The 15,953-nt window shown below is 39.2% G+C and overlaps 1 protein-coding gene, 1 long non-coding RNA gene and 1 pseudogene across 3 annotated transcripts; 2 read left to right on the forward strand and 1 right to left on the reverse strand.

Moving 5' to 3' along the window:
- Positions 1-4,835: 4,835 nt before the first annotated feature.
- LOC146472588 (uncharacterized) lies at positions 4,836-6,794 on the reverse strand. Of its 2 annotated transcripts, none has more exons than XR_014866578.1 (3): positions 6,668-6,794; positions 5,720-5,804; positions 4,836-5,114 (listed from the first exon to the last, which is right to left on the reverse strand). It is a non-coding gene; the product is annotated as an uncharacterized LOC146472588 (long non-coding RNA). The 2 variants fall into 2 exon arrangements; XR_014866577.1 differs by having other exon boundaries at positions 5,717-5,804.
- A 4,982-nt stretch (positions 6,795-11,776) lies between these two features.
- Positions 11,777-12,716, forward strand: LOC146472589 (uncharacterized). The gene has a single exon (XM_085119476.1). It carries the CDS (start codon positions 11,777-11,779, stop codon positions 12,443-12,445), a length of 669 nt encoding a protein of 222 aa, XP_084975602.1. The 3' UTR covers positions 12,446-12,716.
- Positions 12,717-13,611: 895 nt separating this feature from the next.
- Positions 13,612-15,179, forward strand: LOC146472590 (uncharacterized; annotated as a pseudogene).
- Positions 15,180-15,953: the final 774 nt, after the last annotated feature.

A 15,953-nucleotide genomic window follows, 5' to 3' on the forward strand; every position in this document is an offset into this window, starting at 1 on the left:
TTGTTGCCCGCCAAACGCTCCCTGTACCAGAGTATATATGCGTATTAGAGATAGTGACTATAATCTTGATGTATATTTTTTATTGGAGTTCTCTTCTCCTTTTGACATTGATTGCTTGGGAGAGGTATGTGGCGATAAAAAAATGGAGAGAGTACAAGAGCATCGTTACTAAAAGCCAACTCAACAAACTAGTGATAATAGCTTGGGTGTCAGCCACATTTCTGGTTATTCCAGATGTTATTCTACTAACAGCAGTCAACGAGGACGATAGGTTCGACTTAACCGACGCGTGGTTTGTCGTCAGTGCTATTTTGACAGTTTGTTCCCTGGTTCTTATCGTTTATTTCTATGTCAAGGTGTACTTTGGAATTCGCAATCGTACGCTAAGCCAAATTAGCCAGGTCACTTCTCTCATATCAGCAAAATTAAAGAAGAAAGTTGCAAAGATGACGGCCTTGGTGACAGCTGTCATGATAATCTCCTTACTTCCAGTAACAGTTCTGCTTTTGTTGAGTGGAGTTTTTCCAGTCCTTGGCAAAAGATGGGCTTTTAGATTGCCGGAGATTCTAATGCAGTGCAACTCGATAGCAAATCCACTAATTTACTGCTATGGAGATCGCCGCTTTAAGAAGGCTGTGTTGGAGCTCTTGAGAATCAGAAAACCAGGAACAAACCAACCCGCGCCAGTCGCTGGTGTCCGATTTGTCAGCCGAAAAGGACGGTTTGGTTCAGTGGAAAATGTTATGGAGCTGAAAGAAGGAGTAAATCTCATGCATTTTACCAGACGAGCATCCTGTGATCAAGCCATTGTCTTAGACTGTTCTCAACTGAAATCGGGCAATGTAGGTTTGAAAAGATCCATGTCGGCTCCGTCGCTCACTAAACTGTCATCAGCTGCTACCGGGAAAGATTCGCAGCCTGCTCGCTCACACATCGTAGAGTGCACTGCAATGATCCACTCTAGAAGGAAAGGACGAAAAAATTGCAAGGAAAAGGAATCCTTGGGAGTTACCCGAAGCTGTGAAGAGGGTGGCGGCACGGAAGGAATAGCGAAAGTTTCTGTTGACTGATTCAAGAGAAGATATCAAGGTGCTGCAAAACGAGAGAGACTAAAGGAACATTCACTTAAAAAGATCAGCATCTTGCGATTTGACTGTGGCTTATGTTACATTTCACAAACATCCCCATCACTCCTGTAACAGATCGACAGAATTTTATTTTATTTTTTTACTTTTAATGGTCGCATTTGGAATGTAAATTTATTTCTCCTACAATAACGCGGCCTTCCTTAGATAGCTCGTTGATGGTTCACCGCCGTCATACTTTTGTGTGCAGCTTTTTACAAAATTATTCCCGTCTTAGGATAATGTTGCCATGCAAAGTCTGCACTGATTGTACTTGAGGGGAAGCTATCGCAGTTCGTAATTTTTCAGCTATGAGATTGGATTTGTAAGATGTCATAAAAACAAAACAAAAGAATACAAAACATATCACTTGAGTGTTTTGTTGTAGAAAACGCGGAAACTTATTATTCCTGGTAAGGATTCAAAATTATTATTCAGCTTCAGTACATATACCGTAACATGGTTAAATTTCCTCATGTTGGTGTTGGGTCTATCTTCTCTTCCTTAAAAAACGAAAACCACAAATAGCGCTACCGTAAAAGTTCATGCGTCATCGTATTTGTGTCAAGACGAAGTCATCAGTGGAAGATTGTTATTTTGTTTGTTCTAATGAAAATAGATAAGGAAAGCTAAGAAAGATGGCTTAAATAGTTGATTGATTTCCCGTTCACGGCTGCAAATACTATATAGTGTTTTGGGTTTGAGGTGCATGTGGGAAGGATGCTAAAATTTTTGATATTTTTAGTCCGTTCGTGCAAATTGATAGAAAAAAAAAAAGAACAACAACAACAACAACAACAAAAGAAACAAAACAAAAAAAAACAAAAGATAACAAAAACAGTGAATAACTTTTTCGTCAAAATAGTTATTTGAATGAAAACATTTACGATGTAGCCTCCCATGCAGTGGTTTTAGGTGGAGTCGTATTACCTACAATCTTGGACAGAATAGTAAAAAGAGAAAGTAAAAAACAACACAATGATGAATTCAGGCATAAAGCAAAACGCGCCATTTTTCCATCATTGAAATGCGCCGGCGGTTGGATGGTCTTAATTTATCATTTGAATTGTCCAAGATTGTCTCCAGGGGCCCGTTTCTCGAAAGTCCCGGTAACTTATCGGGCCCGGTAAGTTGCCCGTTAAGCCCCCGATAAGTTTACGGGTGTTTCTCGAAACTCCCGTTATTTACGATCCCGGTAAGTTGCCCGGTAAGTTGCCCGGTAATTTACGGGAGGTCATGACCTCCCGTAAAGTGCCCGTAAAGTTTACGGGAAGCAATATTTTGTTGCAAGAAAACAAGATGGCCGCCGGAGGCGGTCATGTTTGTCCCGGTTTGTCGGTCGCGATTGATTTTAGACAAAATAGAAGAAAGAGAAATAATAGAAAGATACTGGTCATCCAGGGAAGTAATAAATTCGCTTGTTGACGAGTTTACTGGAGGAAACCTTTCGAGAGATACCGTACAGTACGAGAAGCTGTCCGCTGTTCCGCGAAAACACAGGTAAATATTTTGCAATTTTAGAGCTAGAACAAACTCCTAATCCAGTTGGTTTCAGTCGGTAAAAACCAGAGCTACAGTAATTTGCTCAGTGTGTTTCGAATTTCGGTTATCCCGGGAGGACTTGCAATTTTGCCCCGTAAAGCATATACTTGCCAGGTGCGTGGCCCTTAGATGGTTTTTGTTTGAGATCTAAGCTGGCTTTTTTTACGTAGAAACTGCTTCCGATCGTCCGAAAAAGTACAGTATGAGAATTACCGAATTAGCTGCATTTACTACGAAAATGGGGGGAAATAACTAACGTGTTTGAAATGGAAAGATGAATATAACAAAAAGGAAATCCGGCTGAATTGAAACTAAACCCACTCAGTACTCAAGTCATTGATGGTTGTAAATAAACACTTCATAAATTTGGGGAAAAAAACGAAATTGATGGAGGTGTCATTTTCAACTACAAATACAGGAATTTGTGTTACTGACCTAGTGTAACATAGGAGTTCACAGGACAAACAAACAAACAAAAAAATAAAATAACTGGGGGCAAGGGTAGGGTAGGGTAGGGGGAGGAGGAGTAAATAAAAAACGTATGAAAATATTCTTTGGGCCATGGAAAGCAGACGTACAACTGAACTGCCCAAATAATGTATTGAATGAATGAATGAGCAGCCACAACTGCAACTGAACAGGCAGACATAAGCATGCCAAACCAAGCAAGTGCCAGCATGGTACAGACAAGAACAGCTGCACGAGAGATTTTCGGGCATGAGGCCCACTCTTAGACATAACCAAAAAGGACAGCTGAACATGCACTTAAATAATTTTGTGAACAATAACTTGAATAATGTTTTTAAATTGTTATTGAATAATTATTTTTCAAGATAATTTTTATTGAAAATTCTTTTTCATCCACAGGGGTTCAACTGACAGAAGAGGGCTAACTGAGAACATCAGGAGCAGGGGAACAACTGATGGAAGAAGACTGAGTGTGAACAACTTAATTGAATTTTAATGAAAATTTTAATTAAGAAAAATGTACATACATGAGTAATTGGGAGAATTAAATGAGCTTGAAAACTGCACTGGCAGTAAATCCTTTACACGTGATAATTAAACTCAATTTTACTAAATGTTTACATAAGGTTAGACATACTTAAAAATATGGGAACTGCTAATTCTTTTAAAGTGTTTCAATACTTTCTTTTCCTTGTAATATAGGACTTCATGAAAGTGAAACTGACTATTTTTGTTAGTGAAACAACATGAGAATGTAAAAAGTTAAGTAGCCACCTTGAAATGACCTGGCATACAACATTTTTGGCATACGTACAGTCTGGTTCTTGTGTCAGAAAATTATATGGTTCCATGCTCACTTTGTAATTTGAGGGCTCAAATCTGCCAAACAATTAGCTTCTGACTTAAGCCATTAACCAAAACATAATTTAAGTCCCGCTATTCTTCCCACCCCAGGGGAGGGTACTCAGTTATATTTGTTGCTGATGTATGAAAGCTTTTGTGGGTTTGAAGTTAGGGATTTTCAGTTGGACTTTTGGGTGGCTTAGGTTTAATTTTTTTGGCAGATTTATTTGGTTAGAAAACATTTCGGTGGGGAATTTTTTGGTGTTGATAAATATGAAGCAATTATTGTATCAATTTTAAATAGAAGAAAGACCTTCACAGTTATTTATGCAACTTTCTTCTATTTAATCTTTCATCTGCAGTTCAAAAATATGTTTCATACATTCACAGGGATGTATCTTTTTTATTTACCAGTTCAAATGACAAGCAGAAAAAAAGAAATTACAAAAAAATCTGATAGCCTGCATGAATAATTATTGAGATGATTTGTGAAAAGTTTGACGTAAAAGATATCCAGCAAGAATATTACCTGTTAACCTGGCTATCAGATTCCAGTGGGATAGTATACATTAGTATTGTTGAAATTAAAGTCATATTTTGGAGTTATATGGCCCCAATATTCAACACTGTTCAAAGTCACAGGTCTAATGAACATGCGCTTTAATTACCTGTTCTAATGCAGATATAGACGTCTATAATGTTCAAAGCTACAAGCAATAATAATTATTTATTGCAAAAAGGTTGAGACACTCTCATCATTTTTCCTATTTCCTGCAAATAATGCACTCTAAAAGGGCAATGAACAATGTAATACTCTGTTAGCCCCCTCCCCCCCACCCCCACCCCCCCCCCCCCCCCGTTCCCCAAGTTTTCAGTGTTGAGGCTTGCTGGGTTGAATGTCACTGCGCATTTCATTCAACATAGAGATTCGAGAAACAGGCAATACAATGGTGAGTGTCTAAAATGTACCCATTAATGGACAGTGTATCAATAATATTACTCTTTTCAATAATTTTTTTTTCTGTAGAGCTGGTCCTTAGAGGTACGCCAAGAGTTCTCCTCCTCCTCTCTTTTGTTCTTTGAAATGATTCATTTCTAATTCCACCTTTTGCATCTTCATTTTATAGTATGCAGTCACTGTTTCAAAGTACAAAAGGAAAAATAATTGTTTTGCCTAGAATTCAATAAATTATACTTTCTAATCTCCACATGTTCAGCACATGTTCGGAGCTATTAAAAAGATGCATGTGGTCGGCTGCTAAGAACCTTATCAATGATAACGATGATGATGATGATATATCCTGACCAATATCTTAATAGCTATGTATAAGTAGCATTTTCGGAAAGGTTCCAAAATGCTATAGGGTTCCTTAGTTCTGCCAACTCAATGTCATTAACTCACTAAATGTTTTTCGGCCTATATTGATTCCTGAAAAACTTGCAGCTAAAATTTATTATTGTTACTATTTTTATTTAGCATCTTCCCCTTAAGGGTATAAACTAGTTACTTAAAATATATTGGAGACACTCAGTGGATAGGCTACATTGTATAACTTAACTCTGGAACATAAAATTGAGATCTGCAACCTATTATATAATTAGTCACTTGAATACAGCATTAGCTTTTGTTCATTTTTTATTAATAGACACTAATAATTAAAAATGAATATTCACACAGAATGTACTGGTGATTAGATTATTTTGAAAACATCAATTATTGTATGGTTCGAATATATTACTACCAGCTGAGCTTGAGCAAGTGTCTAAATTGGTGGCTTTTTCCTTGTTTGCCCCAGTTGGTGTTGTGCCTGTCCATTTTTTTTTATCCTAAAAGGTTAAATCATCAATAAATTATTAGTACTATTAGAAGTGTTGTTGTCCTAAACATCATTTCAGTGATCATCACCAAAGGTCATGACTGTAATCCAATACAGTAGGTTAATCTTGGCTGACCAGAAGTATGGCAAAATAGTCATAAACTGACCACAATTATGCTCCCACTGATATTAATTGCTATCACTAGCATCCTCCCTTTCCCCTCTCCAAGATAATGCATGACTGGTTTTGGAATGAGTTTGATTTTTGAACAAAAAATCACAAATATTTGTATTTTCAAGTGAGCAATTTGGCAGCCAAGTGTTATTCAGTTGCAAATATATTTATTATTACCAGTAAATTGTAACAGCAGCAGTGCAGTGTTACCAGCTGCCAGACTGACTTCCTGTATCAAGTTATAATAAGATAACAACTTTATCATACTTGTAACATTATTATGATCAAAATTGAATATTAATACCATTAATCTGAATCCAGACATGACAGCCACTCATTGGTTTCACAGTAGGGTTCAGGCACAGGAACAGAGACTACTTTTTTTAGCGATTGAGCAACTGAGCATGTATTAGTCATATAAAGACTATAGCAATCCAATAAAATTCCGCTACGTAGAGTAAAATCACTAAGTGTTGCTTCATACCTAGTATCTGTAATCTAGAAATTGGAATTGGCTCACCATTATCATTCAGACATGGTTTATTTCTAAGAGTGTAATTAGAATTAGTCATTTCCGGTTTGACGTATGTGTAGGATTTCAATAAACTGACTAACCAAGAACCAAAAATACAATATTTGATTTATAAACAATAAAAGGGATAGCTAATTTTTGGTTATCTGAACGTACATAAGCTTACCTTTAACACCACCAAATGTTTGTTGCACAACCACGAACTGACCATCAAAGAGAAAAGCAGATCGGAATCCAGCAGGTCAATACACCTTCCTTCCTCCCACACTGGCGCGTTCTAAAATAATGTAAACATGGCATCTCCAATTCGCATATCCATGTGAAGTATCATCATACAAAAAATACTTCACAGACGATAGATACATGTACGATGGCGAAAAGGTCGAAAAGCGAAACTGTCGAATCGAGCTACCAAAGGCAACCGATCATATCTTGCAAATTACATGATAATGCAAAATAATGATCTCTCTTGGTTGCTCTCCTTTGACAAAACGACTAACTGAAAGTTAAACTTAGCACGTATTGCACCGTCCTTCAATAATCGATTAATCATGAAGACAGTCCTATCCATAGTAGACCATAGTATAACCGTGCTTTTCCATCGAGTAGTCCCAAGTCGTTCTCCTTCTCTTTTGAACGAGCGTGTAGCGCGCGCAAGAGCCTGGTAACGATCCCCTATTTTACCGGGCCCGGAAATTACCGGGATTATCGGGCCCGGTAAAGTTTCCCGGTAAGTTGCCCGATAAGTTAACGGGCCCGGAAATTACCGGGACTTTCGAGAAACGGGCCCCTGGGCCGGGTTGTTCGAAAGCTGATTAACGCTAATCTACGATTAAAAGTTAATCGAGGTTTTCATCTCGCTCATTAAAAGCGGTTTTAAAGCCTAATTCAAGCTTAAGGTAAAGAAAAGTCAAGTCAAACCTGAGGGCCAAAAATCTTTTGGAAGAATCTTTACCGATTAGTAATTAATTAAACTTGAATCAAAGTTCACGTTAATCCAGGATAAGCTTAATCGGACTTTGAACAACTGGGCCCTAATTCTAACGTGCTAAAAGAAAAAACAAACAAACAAGCAAACAAAAAAGAAAACTACAAAAACGTTGGAATCGATGTTGAAATGATACTTAAAAATTAATGGAAGGTTTATGATAAATTTTATACAATGTGTAGTTGATTTTGATTGGTTTCAAACGGTTTTCAGTGAACGATTCCGGCGATCAATGAATAGGCACAGATTGATAGCTATGATTTTCGTTTCACGGCTACAAAACTGTGGCAAATCGTAGAAAATCGTGGATAACAGCTTGGAAATCAAGGCAATCAAGACCTTACATAAGAAAACCGTAGTTAATTCTTACTTATGGACAAAATATCAATAACACAGTGTCTCAATCACTATTTCAACGACAACAGTTTGACGACTTTTTAAATTTACGACTGATGTGTAGATAAAATGGCGCACGGGCAAAGTGCAAATATTTCTGGTGTGCTGGTAGATGTTACTCCGCTTCAGATTCTAATCCCAATTAATTCTTCCCATGTTAGCTTTCTTTCCTGTTTTTATTTTCTTTTAATTTTCGAGAAGTCCATTTTCAATAGCTGTTTTCATTTCCGGACAGAATTCACTGCTTCGTTAACCTTAAGTTGCAATGGTAGTTTACATCTTATGGATCTATCTCAGTTTTACATCTATAAAGCTACTGGTAACATCAGTGTAAAGTTCAGACAATATAATCTTAGACGCTTTATAAGAACACTGGTTTATAAGGACAACGAACACTTTTCAGTGAACCTTTTGACGTGCCCTTATGTATATGTAATCGCATGAGGCCAAGTAGAATTAAGGATTAATTTCCACGGGCTTTACATAAAGGGCAACATTTTCTTAAAACTAGCGAGCCACCTCGTAAAACACTCACCCGTGAGCAAAACAAACAAACAAACAATTCACCTGTTTCTTAGCATACAAAAAAGACAAAACGAGAAAAGTTGATTGTTCTGTATAAGTGTAATTAAGAGAAAATATAAGTTTCATTCATGAGCAAACTAAAAACAATTAAACGAAATGTCAGGCATCAACTGAATGACTTTTATTCACCTATACTGTGAAGCTTTCTAAAGCCGGCGACACACCTGGCGATTTTATACGCCGATCGCGGCGGATATGATCGCCAGCGAAAATCGCTTGCGAATTTCGCCCCCGGTTAATGCGGACTCACTTGGCGATTTTTGTGGCCGATTGCGGCGATGTGACAGTTTCGAAAAGTCATGTGATAAAATCTCCCAACCTGATGGGTTGACTTTACTGGCGATCGTAGCAATAAACGTAGAAAATTGCGGGAACGGGCACACTTGGCAAATGCTGGCGAATTTAATGGCCGATATCTAACATGCCAGATATCAGCGATTTTATACGCCGGTCGCGGCGATCGGCGAAAATTGCCAGGTGTGCCCGGTGCAGCGATTGTGGTTTTCCACGATCGCCGCGATCGTGGGTCCAAAGAAGGAACTTGCAGAGTAATTTCTTCTACTGAATTTGACCTGTTCCTTCCTCCCAAACAGCCAAAACAACCAAACAAATCCAACCAAGTTTTTAGGGTCGTAACGAGATATATTTTTCCCCGACTGATCCCACATTTTGGCCTTAAATTTTGATCGCCTGATTCCAAAATCTTTATGAATTTTTATCTCTGATCCCGTGAAAATTAGTTGATCCCTGGGTTCAGCTCAAACTCGGAATCTGGGTCGAACAAACGGCGTATAATTGTTGGTTGATTAAACCTGAATAAACTACAAAATGGGTAAATGAAGTGTCGCTTGAGTTTTTAAACTTAGTCCCAGCATTCACGAAATGGAGAATGACTGAATGACAGTTTGACTCCCGTTAGTTCTTCAAGTTATGATTTCCTATCGGCATAATAGGTTTTCTTTTACTGGTTGACCAACTCAGTTCAGTTGCACAGCTAGTCATAAATCATTATATCTGCTTATCCTAATTGTACTGATCTGAATTTTTTCCGGTTTGGTAACGCTGTGACATAATTGTAAGATGTTACGAGCTCACAGCTGAGATCGAATAAGCTTGAATGTAAAACTGAATGGTGCCTACAAAACGGCTTTAGACATAATTAGTGCATGTAACGCACGATCGAGCTATGAATCCGGCATTCCGTTAGGTTCTTTATCAGAAAGACTAGACGTTTCTCAAAATGAAGTCTTCTGATATTATATATCTTGCCATGAACTATCCGTCCGCACTTGTAAGAAGGAAAACGAGATCTAGATCACCATGAGGTAGTTCTCTTTGAAATAGATAATGGCTAATCTCGTACCCAGATCTCCCACGGTCGACATTCCCGAACCGACTGAGATCTGGGTACGAGATTAGATAATGGCTACCGCGGGGCTTGACCAACGATCTATGAAACTACAGTATTCCACAGAACCAGAATGATTAGATGGTACTTGCCGTACCAGAATGAGAAAATACGAATTTAATTTGGGCAGAGAAAGGAAACCTATAAAAAGATTTTTTTTATGTCTTTCTCGATTTTTAATTTCAATGAGGGGTAAATTTGTTATCAAAATTTTGGATGATTCCCTTGCCGCCTCGTCAGGCTTCTGAGGCTTTATGCATTAAGTTTGATTACTCGGAGGTCTCCGCTACCTTCTCCCTAGCATAATCAGAGCAAGCTTCGTTATTTGCTGTATCTTCTCTTAACACTTCCATTTACCGCTTGATATTCTGCGGAAAGTAATTTGTGTTGAGAGCTTGGATTATGCTTAAGGCTAGCAAGAGACCATCATGATATGGTCTCTTGAGCTTGGTCAGAAATAAAAAATACAATAGTAGTGTACAGTACCAAGTGCAATAACGAGTTCTTTGATAACAGGATTTTGTCTTAAAAAAGACTTCGTCTTTCACTGTCGAAAGGGTATGTATATGTCTCTACAAATGAAGACGTCTTTGTTAAATTTATTATTCAAAGGCCAAGCACCATCCTCGTGTGATAGATTTAGACAGAGGGAAAACGTTGGGAAAAGGCAATAGGCTGATTTAGCAACAGAACGGGAACGTCATTTGAGGACGCGAGAGCTCGCGGAACAGTTTGGATGCGAGTCTATTTCGACTATATATGGGTATTCTTGATGCGCGCGCCGTTGTCAACTGACGTTCCCGTTCTGTCGCTAAATCAGCCAATTGTCCATTGTAAGTCCTTATTCAGCAGTCAAAGACCCAGGCCAATTCGGTAGATAAGTCACTGCAGTTATGTATAGCTCCAACAAACTGAGTCAATCACAGCAGAGAGTCACTGATATATACTAAAAAAAGGGCAACATGGTATGAATATATTTAAGAATTTGGGAAAATATCCACGTTTTGTAGTCAAGCTAGTCCAGCAGGTCGTATTGCATACAGTTTAGAACCGGAACAAAATGTTACTGCAAAAATACATTTGAATTTGTATACGGTGGCGGTTCTTTCCGTCCAATTAAACTGAATTTTGTCATTTTATGATATTTGATTTTCTGTCGGAAAACTTGATCCCTGATCCCCCTGCAACACTACTGATCCCGATCCCACGGCTTGTCTGATCCCAGATCCAACCCCATTTTTTGTCTTTGACAGCTTTTGAAATCTGATCCTATATACCTCGATAAGACCCTGAAGTTTAAGCTTTTGACACAAATAATCTCTTGCTGTTTCTTGTAAGAAAAGAAAGTTCACCTTTGTAGCTTTAGCTGTAGCACTTGATTTCCAAGTATTTTTGGTAGAAACAATTAATCCAGCTTAAAAAGTCAAACTCCAAAGAACCTCAAAAGAAGTCGTTGTTGTCGCGGCAAATGAAGAAACCAAAGAAACCAACAAAATGTAGAAATGACGTGCTCAGCCAATCAGAAGTGAGTAATTTTTTCCCTTGGTGAAAGGAAAATTAAGAAAAAGTGCCCTCTGTTTCGACCAATCAGCATTCAGCAATGTTTACAAAGTTAACTCCCCATATAAACTTCGTGAAGACTTCTCTGCTTTCCTTATATGACGTAGTTATCCGATCCGCGTGACCTCCATGTGAATTCTTTCTCGTCATCACTGCCCCAGGGATCCCATGAGATAGCTAGACGCATGCGCATAGTCAGTGCTTTTCGCGCGCAAATGACCCGCGCAAATCAGTATTTGCACGAGGTTTAGTTATCCGAACAAAATTGACTCTTTTTCGCCTTTTGGTGAATTTTTGGACCTAGTGACTGTCTTCAATCGATTAACCAGTCCATAAACATGGCCACTGGAGGTCTTTCACCGGAAACAGTGAAAGAACGAGTAGAAAAATATCACCCTCCAGAGAATTGCAAGTTCCTATCGCCCACAACAGTTAATGAGGAGATTTGGGATTTGCTGCCACGGCGCAGCAGAACAGTTGACCTAGCTTTCCAGCGGGTACAAGAACCGCTTGTTCAGAGCTTATCAGCTCTGTCTATCTTAGGTGACCAGCTGGTGAAGGATCTTCACGCTGGAACAACGCCAAATACTCGTAAGATTCTTGATCATGTCATGGATAGCATTGCTCTTCTTGCTAATGCGAATTTTAAACTCAACATGAAGCGACGAGAGCCCATAAAACCTGACCTAAATCCCCCTTACACAAGATTATGTAAGGATGAAATTAAACCATCAACGAAGTTGTTTGGTGATGACCTATCAAAGCATTTGAAGGAAATGTCTGGAGCAAAGAAAGCAGGCCGCCAAATGCAGAAATCCTCTGACACTCGAACGTCAAACCATGGTTTCACGAAGGCGGGAAGACAAAAATTTCGCCGCTCAAACTTTAAGCCATATGACAGAACATCAAGTCAGAAAACACCTCAGCAACGTCCTTTTTTAGGATACAGCCGGGCACACAAGAGTGCCCAGAAAAAGGCCAGCCAATCCAACACCAAAGACCAGTAGAAACACAGGTAAGGGAACATCTGCCACCAGCTATTGATAAAGAACATCTATCCCAAATGGTTGTTAATTTCTCAGCTGGACGGCTGAAAGACCATGTAGGAGGTTGGAAGTCACTGACTAGTGACCCTTTCATACTCGATGCTATAAAGCACTATCATATTGAGTTTGGGGAGGATCTCCCTTTTCAGATTTGCAAGCCTAAACAAATGCAATTCTCCCTTTCTGAAAGGGCAATTATCAATGAAGAAATCGCTAAACTACTTAACAAAGGTGTTGTTGAACAGACCCATTGTGTAGAGGGTGACTTTACCTCTACCATATTTGTGCGTCCCAAGAAAGATGGCACTTACAGAATGATCTTAAACCTCAAAGCTCTTAATGAATTTGTATCATATTACCATTTTAAAATGGATAATATTAAAACAGCCCTCAAACTCATGCGTCCAGGGTGCTTTATGGCATCGGTTGACCTAAAAGATGCTTACTATTCAGTTCCTATCGCCACAGGGGATAGGAGATACTTGAAATTCGAGTGGCAAGGTAGCTATTTTCAGTATACTTGCTTGCCCAATAGCCTGGCTTGTGCTCCTCGTTTATTCACAAAAATATTAAAGCCAGTCTATTCTCATGTCAGATCTTAAGGTCATATTTGTATGGGTCATATAGATGACTCATTGCTGTTGGGATATAATTACTCTGCCTGTGCCAAGAATATCCAGGACACTGTTGATACATTCATTAAGTTAGGGTTTGTGATTCACCCAGAAAAGTCAGTCTTGGTACCATCGCAAGAAATGGAATTTCTTGGTTTCTTGTTGAATAGTATAAACATGACAATTCGACTTCCACCTACTAAAGCTGAACGTGTACGGCTAGCTTGCCAGAGTTTATTGCACAAGAGTTACATGTCTATTAGAGAAGTTGCACAGGTTATTGGGTTGATCGTTTCTAGCTTTCCTGGTGTCCAGTTTGGGGAGTTATACTACAGGAACCTAGAAAAGGATAAAATTCTTACCTTGCAGATCAGTAAAGGCAATTATGATTCCCCAATGTATTTGTCAAATGAATCTAGATCAGAGTTAACCTGGTGGGTGAACAATGTAGACTCTTCATTTAAAAAATTAATATTGTTCAGGAAGACCCTGACCTGACCCTTACCACAGATGCCTCCACTAGAGGTTGGGGCGCAGTATTTGGGGTTCAGAAAACTGGTGGTCTTTGGAGTTTAGAAGAACAAGCTTTCCATATTAACTACTTAGAATTGAAAGCAGTGCTCCTGGGTTTGAAGTCTCTCCTCAGCAATGTTCATAACAAACATATAAGGATTCAATCTGACAACACAACAACAGTAGCATATGTCAATAACATGGGGGGCATCAAATCTGTTGAATGTAATGATGTGGCTCAGAAAATTTGGCTGTGGTGTATGGAGAGAGAAATTTGGCTCAGTGCTTGTCACATACCAGGATCTACCAATGTGGAGGCTGACACTGAATCTAGGCAATTTAACAGTTCAACTGAATGGTCTTTAAACCTGGAAGTTTTTTCAGACCTAGATAAAATGTGGGGCCCATTTGAAATAGATTTGTTTGCATCCCGCCTCAATTTTAAAGTTTCTAGTTATGTGTCATGGAAACCAGACCCTGGTGCCAAATATGTCAATGCATTCTTTATGAATTGGAAAGAATACTATTTCTATGCTTTTCCCCCTTTTAGTGTTATAGCAGCATGCTTACAGAAAATAGAGCAGGATCAAGCAACTGGGGTACTTCTAGTTCCTGTTTGGCAGACCCAACCTTGGTTTACCCCTCTCCTTCACTTGCTAGTAGACAACCCTGTTCTTCTTCCACACTCGCGTTGTTTGCTGACACAACCCCACAACCATGCACTGCACCCCCTTCGAAACCAGTTGAAACTGATGGCTTGCAAGCTCTCCGGGAAAGCCTCCAGCAGAGAAGCGTTTCAGACAAGGCTACTGCGATCATCCTCAAATCCTGGTCTGATGGAACACAGAAGCAATATAGACCATACATCAAACAGTGGATTGATTTTTGTAGTAAATGGAAGGCTGATCCCTACAATCCACCTCTGACAGCAGTTTTAGATTTCCTTGTTAGCCTCCATGACAAGGGACTGACTTTAACACCACCATCAATACTGCCAGGAGTGCCATTTCGGCAGTTGCTGTACCTACAAATAACATGACGATTGGCAGCCATCCACTAGTTTCCAGGTTTATGAAAGGTGTATACAAAGCCTCCCCTCCAACCCCTTGTTACCAATCAACCTGGGATTTACAGCCTGTTTTAACTTACCTTTCCTCCCTCAACCCTCCTGAGAAGCTTGACTTGAAATCACTCACTTTAAAGTAGTTTACGCTGGTAGCCTTATTATCCGCACAAAGAGGACAAAGCTTACACATCCTAGACATTGGTTGCATGAAAGAATTGCCTAATAGATTTGAATTCCCGCTCATGGAACATGTGAAACAAAGCAGGCCAGGTTACAGAGCTCCATCTGTTGTCTTACGAGCTTACCCTGCTGATTCGTCACTCTGTGTGTCAACTTACCTGAAAGAATATCTCAAGCGAACCAAACCTCTCAGAGGATCAGAAAGTAAACTTTTTTTTAGCTTCACCAAACCTTACAAACAGGTCTCAAGAGAAACTATTTCCAGATGGATCTGATTAGTAATGGAGTTGGCTGGTGTTGATACCAAAGTCTGCAAACCACACAGTACAAGAGCTGCAGCAACCTCTAAAGCTAAAGCAGCAAGTGTCCCCCTTCATGAAATCCTGCGCACCGCTGGCTGGTCATCCTCAAGGTGCTTTGACCAATTCTACAATAAACCAGTTGAGACTTCCACTTTTGCATCAGCTGTACTTCAGATTGATTAGAACATAGACAGGGATGTTGTCTCTCAGCCCTGATGCTATTATTAGTGACTTAAGTTCAGTGATATACTTCGCTTAGAGACTGCTTACTTCAGCCTTTTGTGCCTCTACATTGTTATTGTTATTCAGTAACTTCATAGAACAATTGTTTGTTTGCATGTTTCTTGTTCTCTGCCCTAATGAGTGGCTTGGAACTTCATGTTACGGAAAAAAAAAATTATTGTCATTATACTTTGGAGATCTTTCCTCATGTGACTGTCTTGGCTTTGAAATCTCATGGGATCCCTGGGGCAGTGATGACGAGATAGAATTGATAAATTAAACGAGACTTACCTGTAAGTTGAAGTTTGATTGGAATTCTATCGAGTCATCAAACTGCACCAAGGGATCACATGCCCACCCTTTATTAGCCCCATTATGTGGGCAATTACTGTTGGACTTTGTTTTACCCACCCTTTATTCCCTATGAGTTTTAACTTGGGGTATTACCTATTTTTGTGTGAGACACTCACATTAGGCTGTGAAAACTGACTATGCGCATGCGTCTAGCTATCTCATGTGATCCCTTGGTGCAGTTTGATGACTCGATAGAATTCCAATCAAACTTCAACTTA

Source organism: Pavona decussata, unplaced genomic scaffold (assembly GCF_977016875.1).
Source record: "Pavona decussata unplaced genomic scaffold, jaPavDecu1.1 SCAFFOLD_98, whole genome shotgun sequence".
In the NCBI taxonomy this organism is placed as follows: Eukaryota; Metazoa; Cnidaria; class Anthozoa; order Scleractinia; family Agariciidae; genus Pavona; species Pavona decussata.

Bases quoted from the DNA above. Each gene is read 5' to 3' on its own strand.
- LOC146472589 (XM_085119476.1), top strand. From the start codon at position 11,777: ATGGCCACTGGAGGTCTTTCACCGGAAACAGTGAAAGAACGAGTAGAA.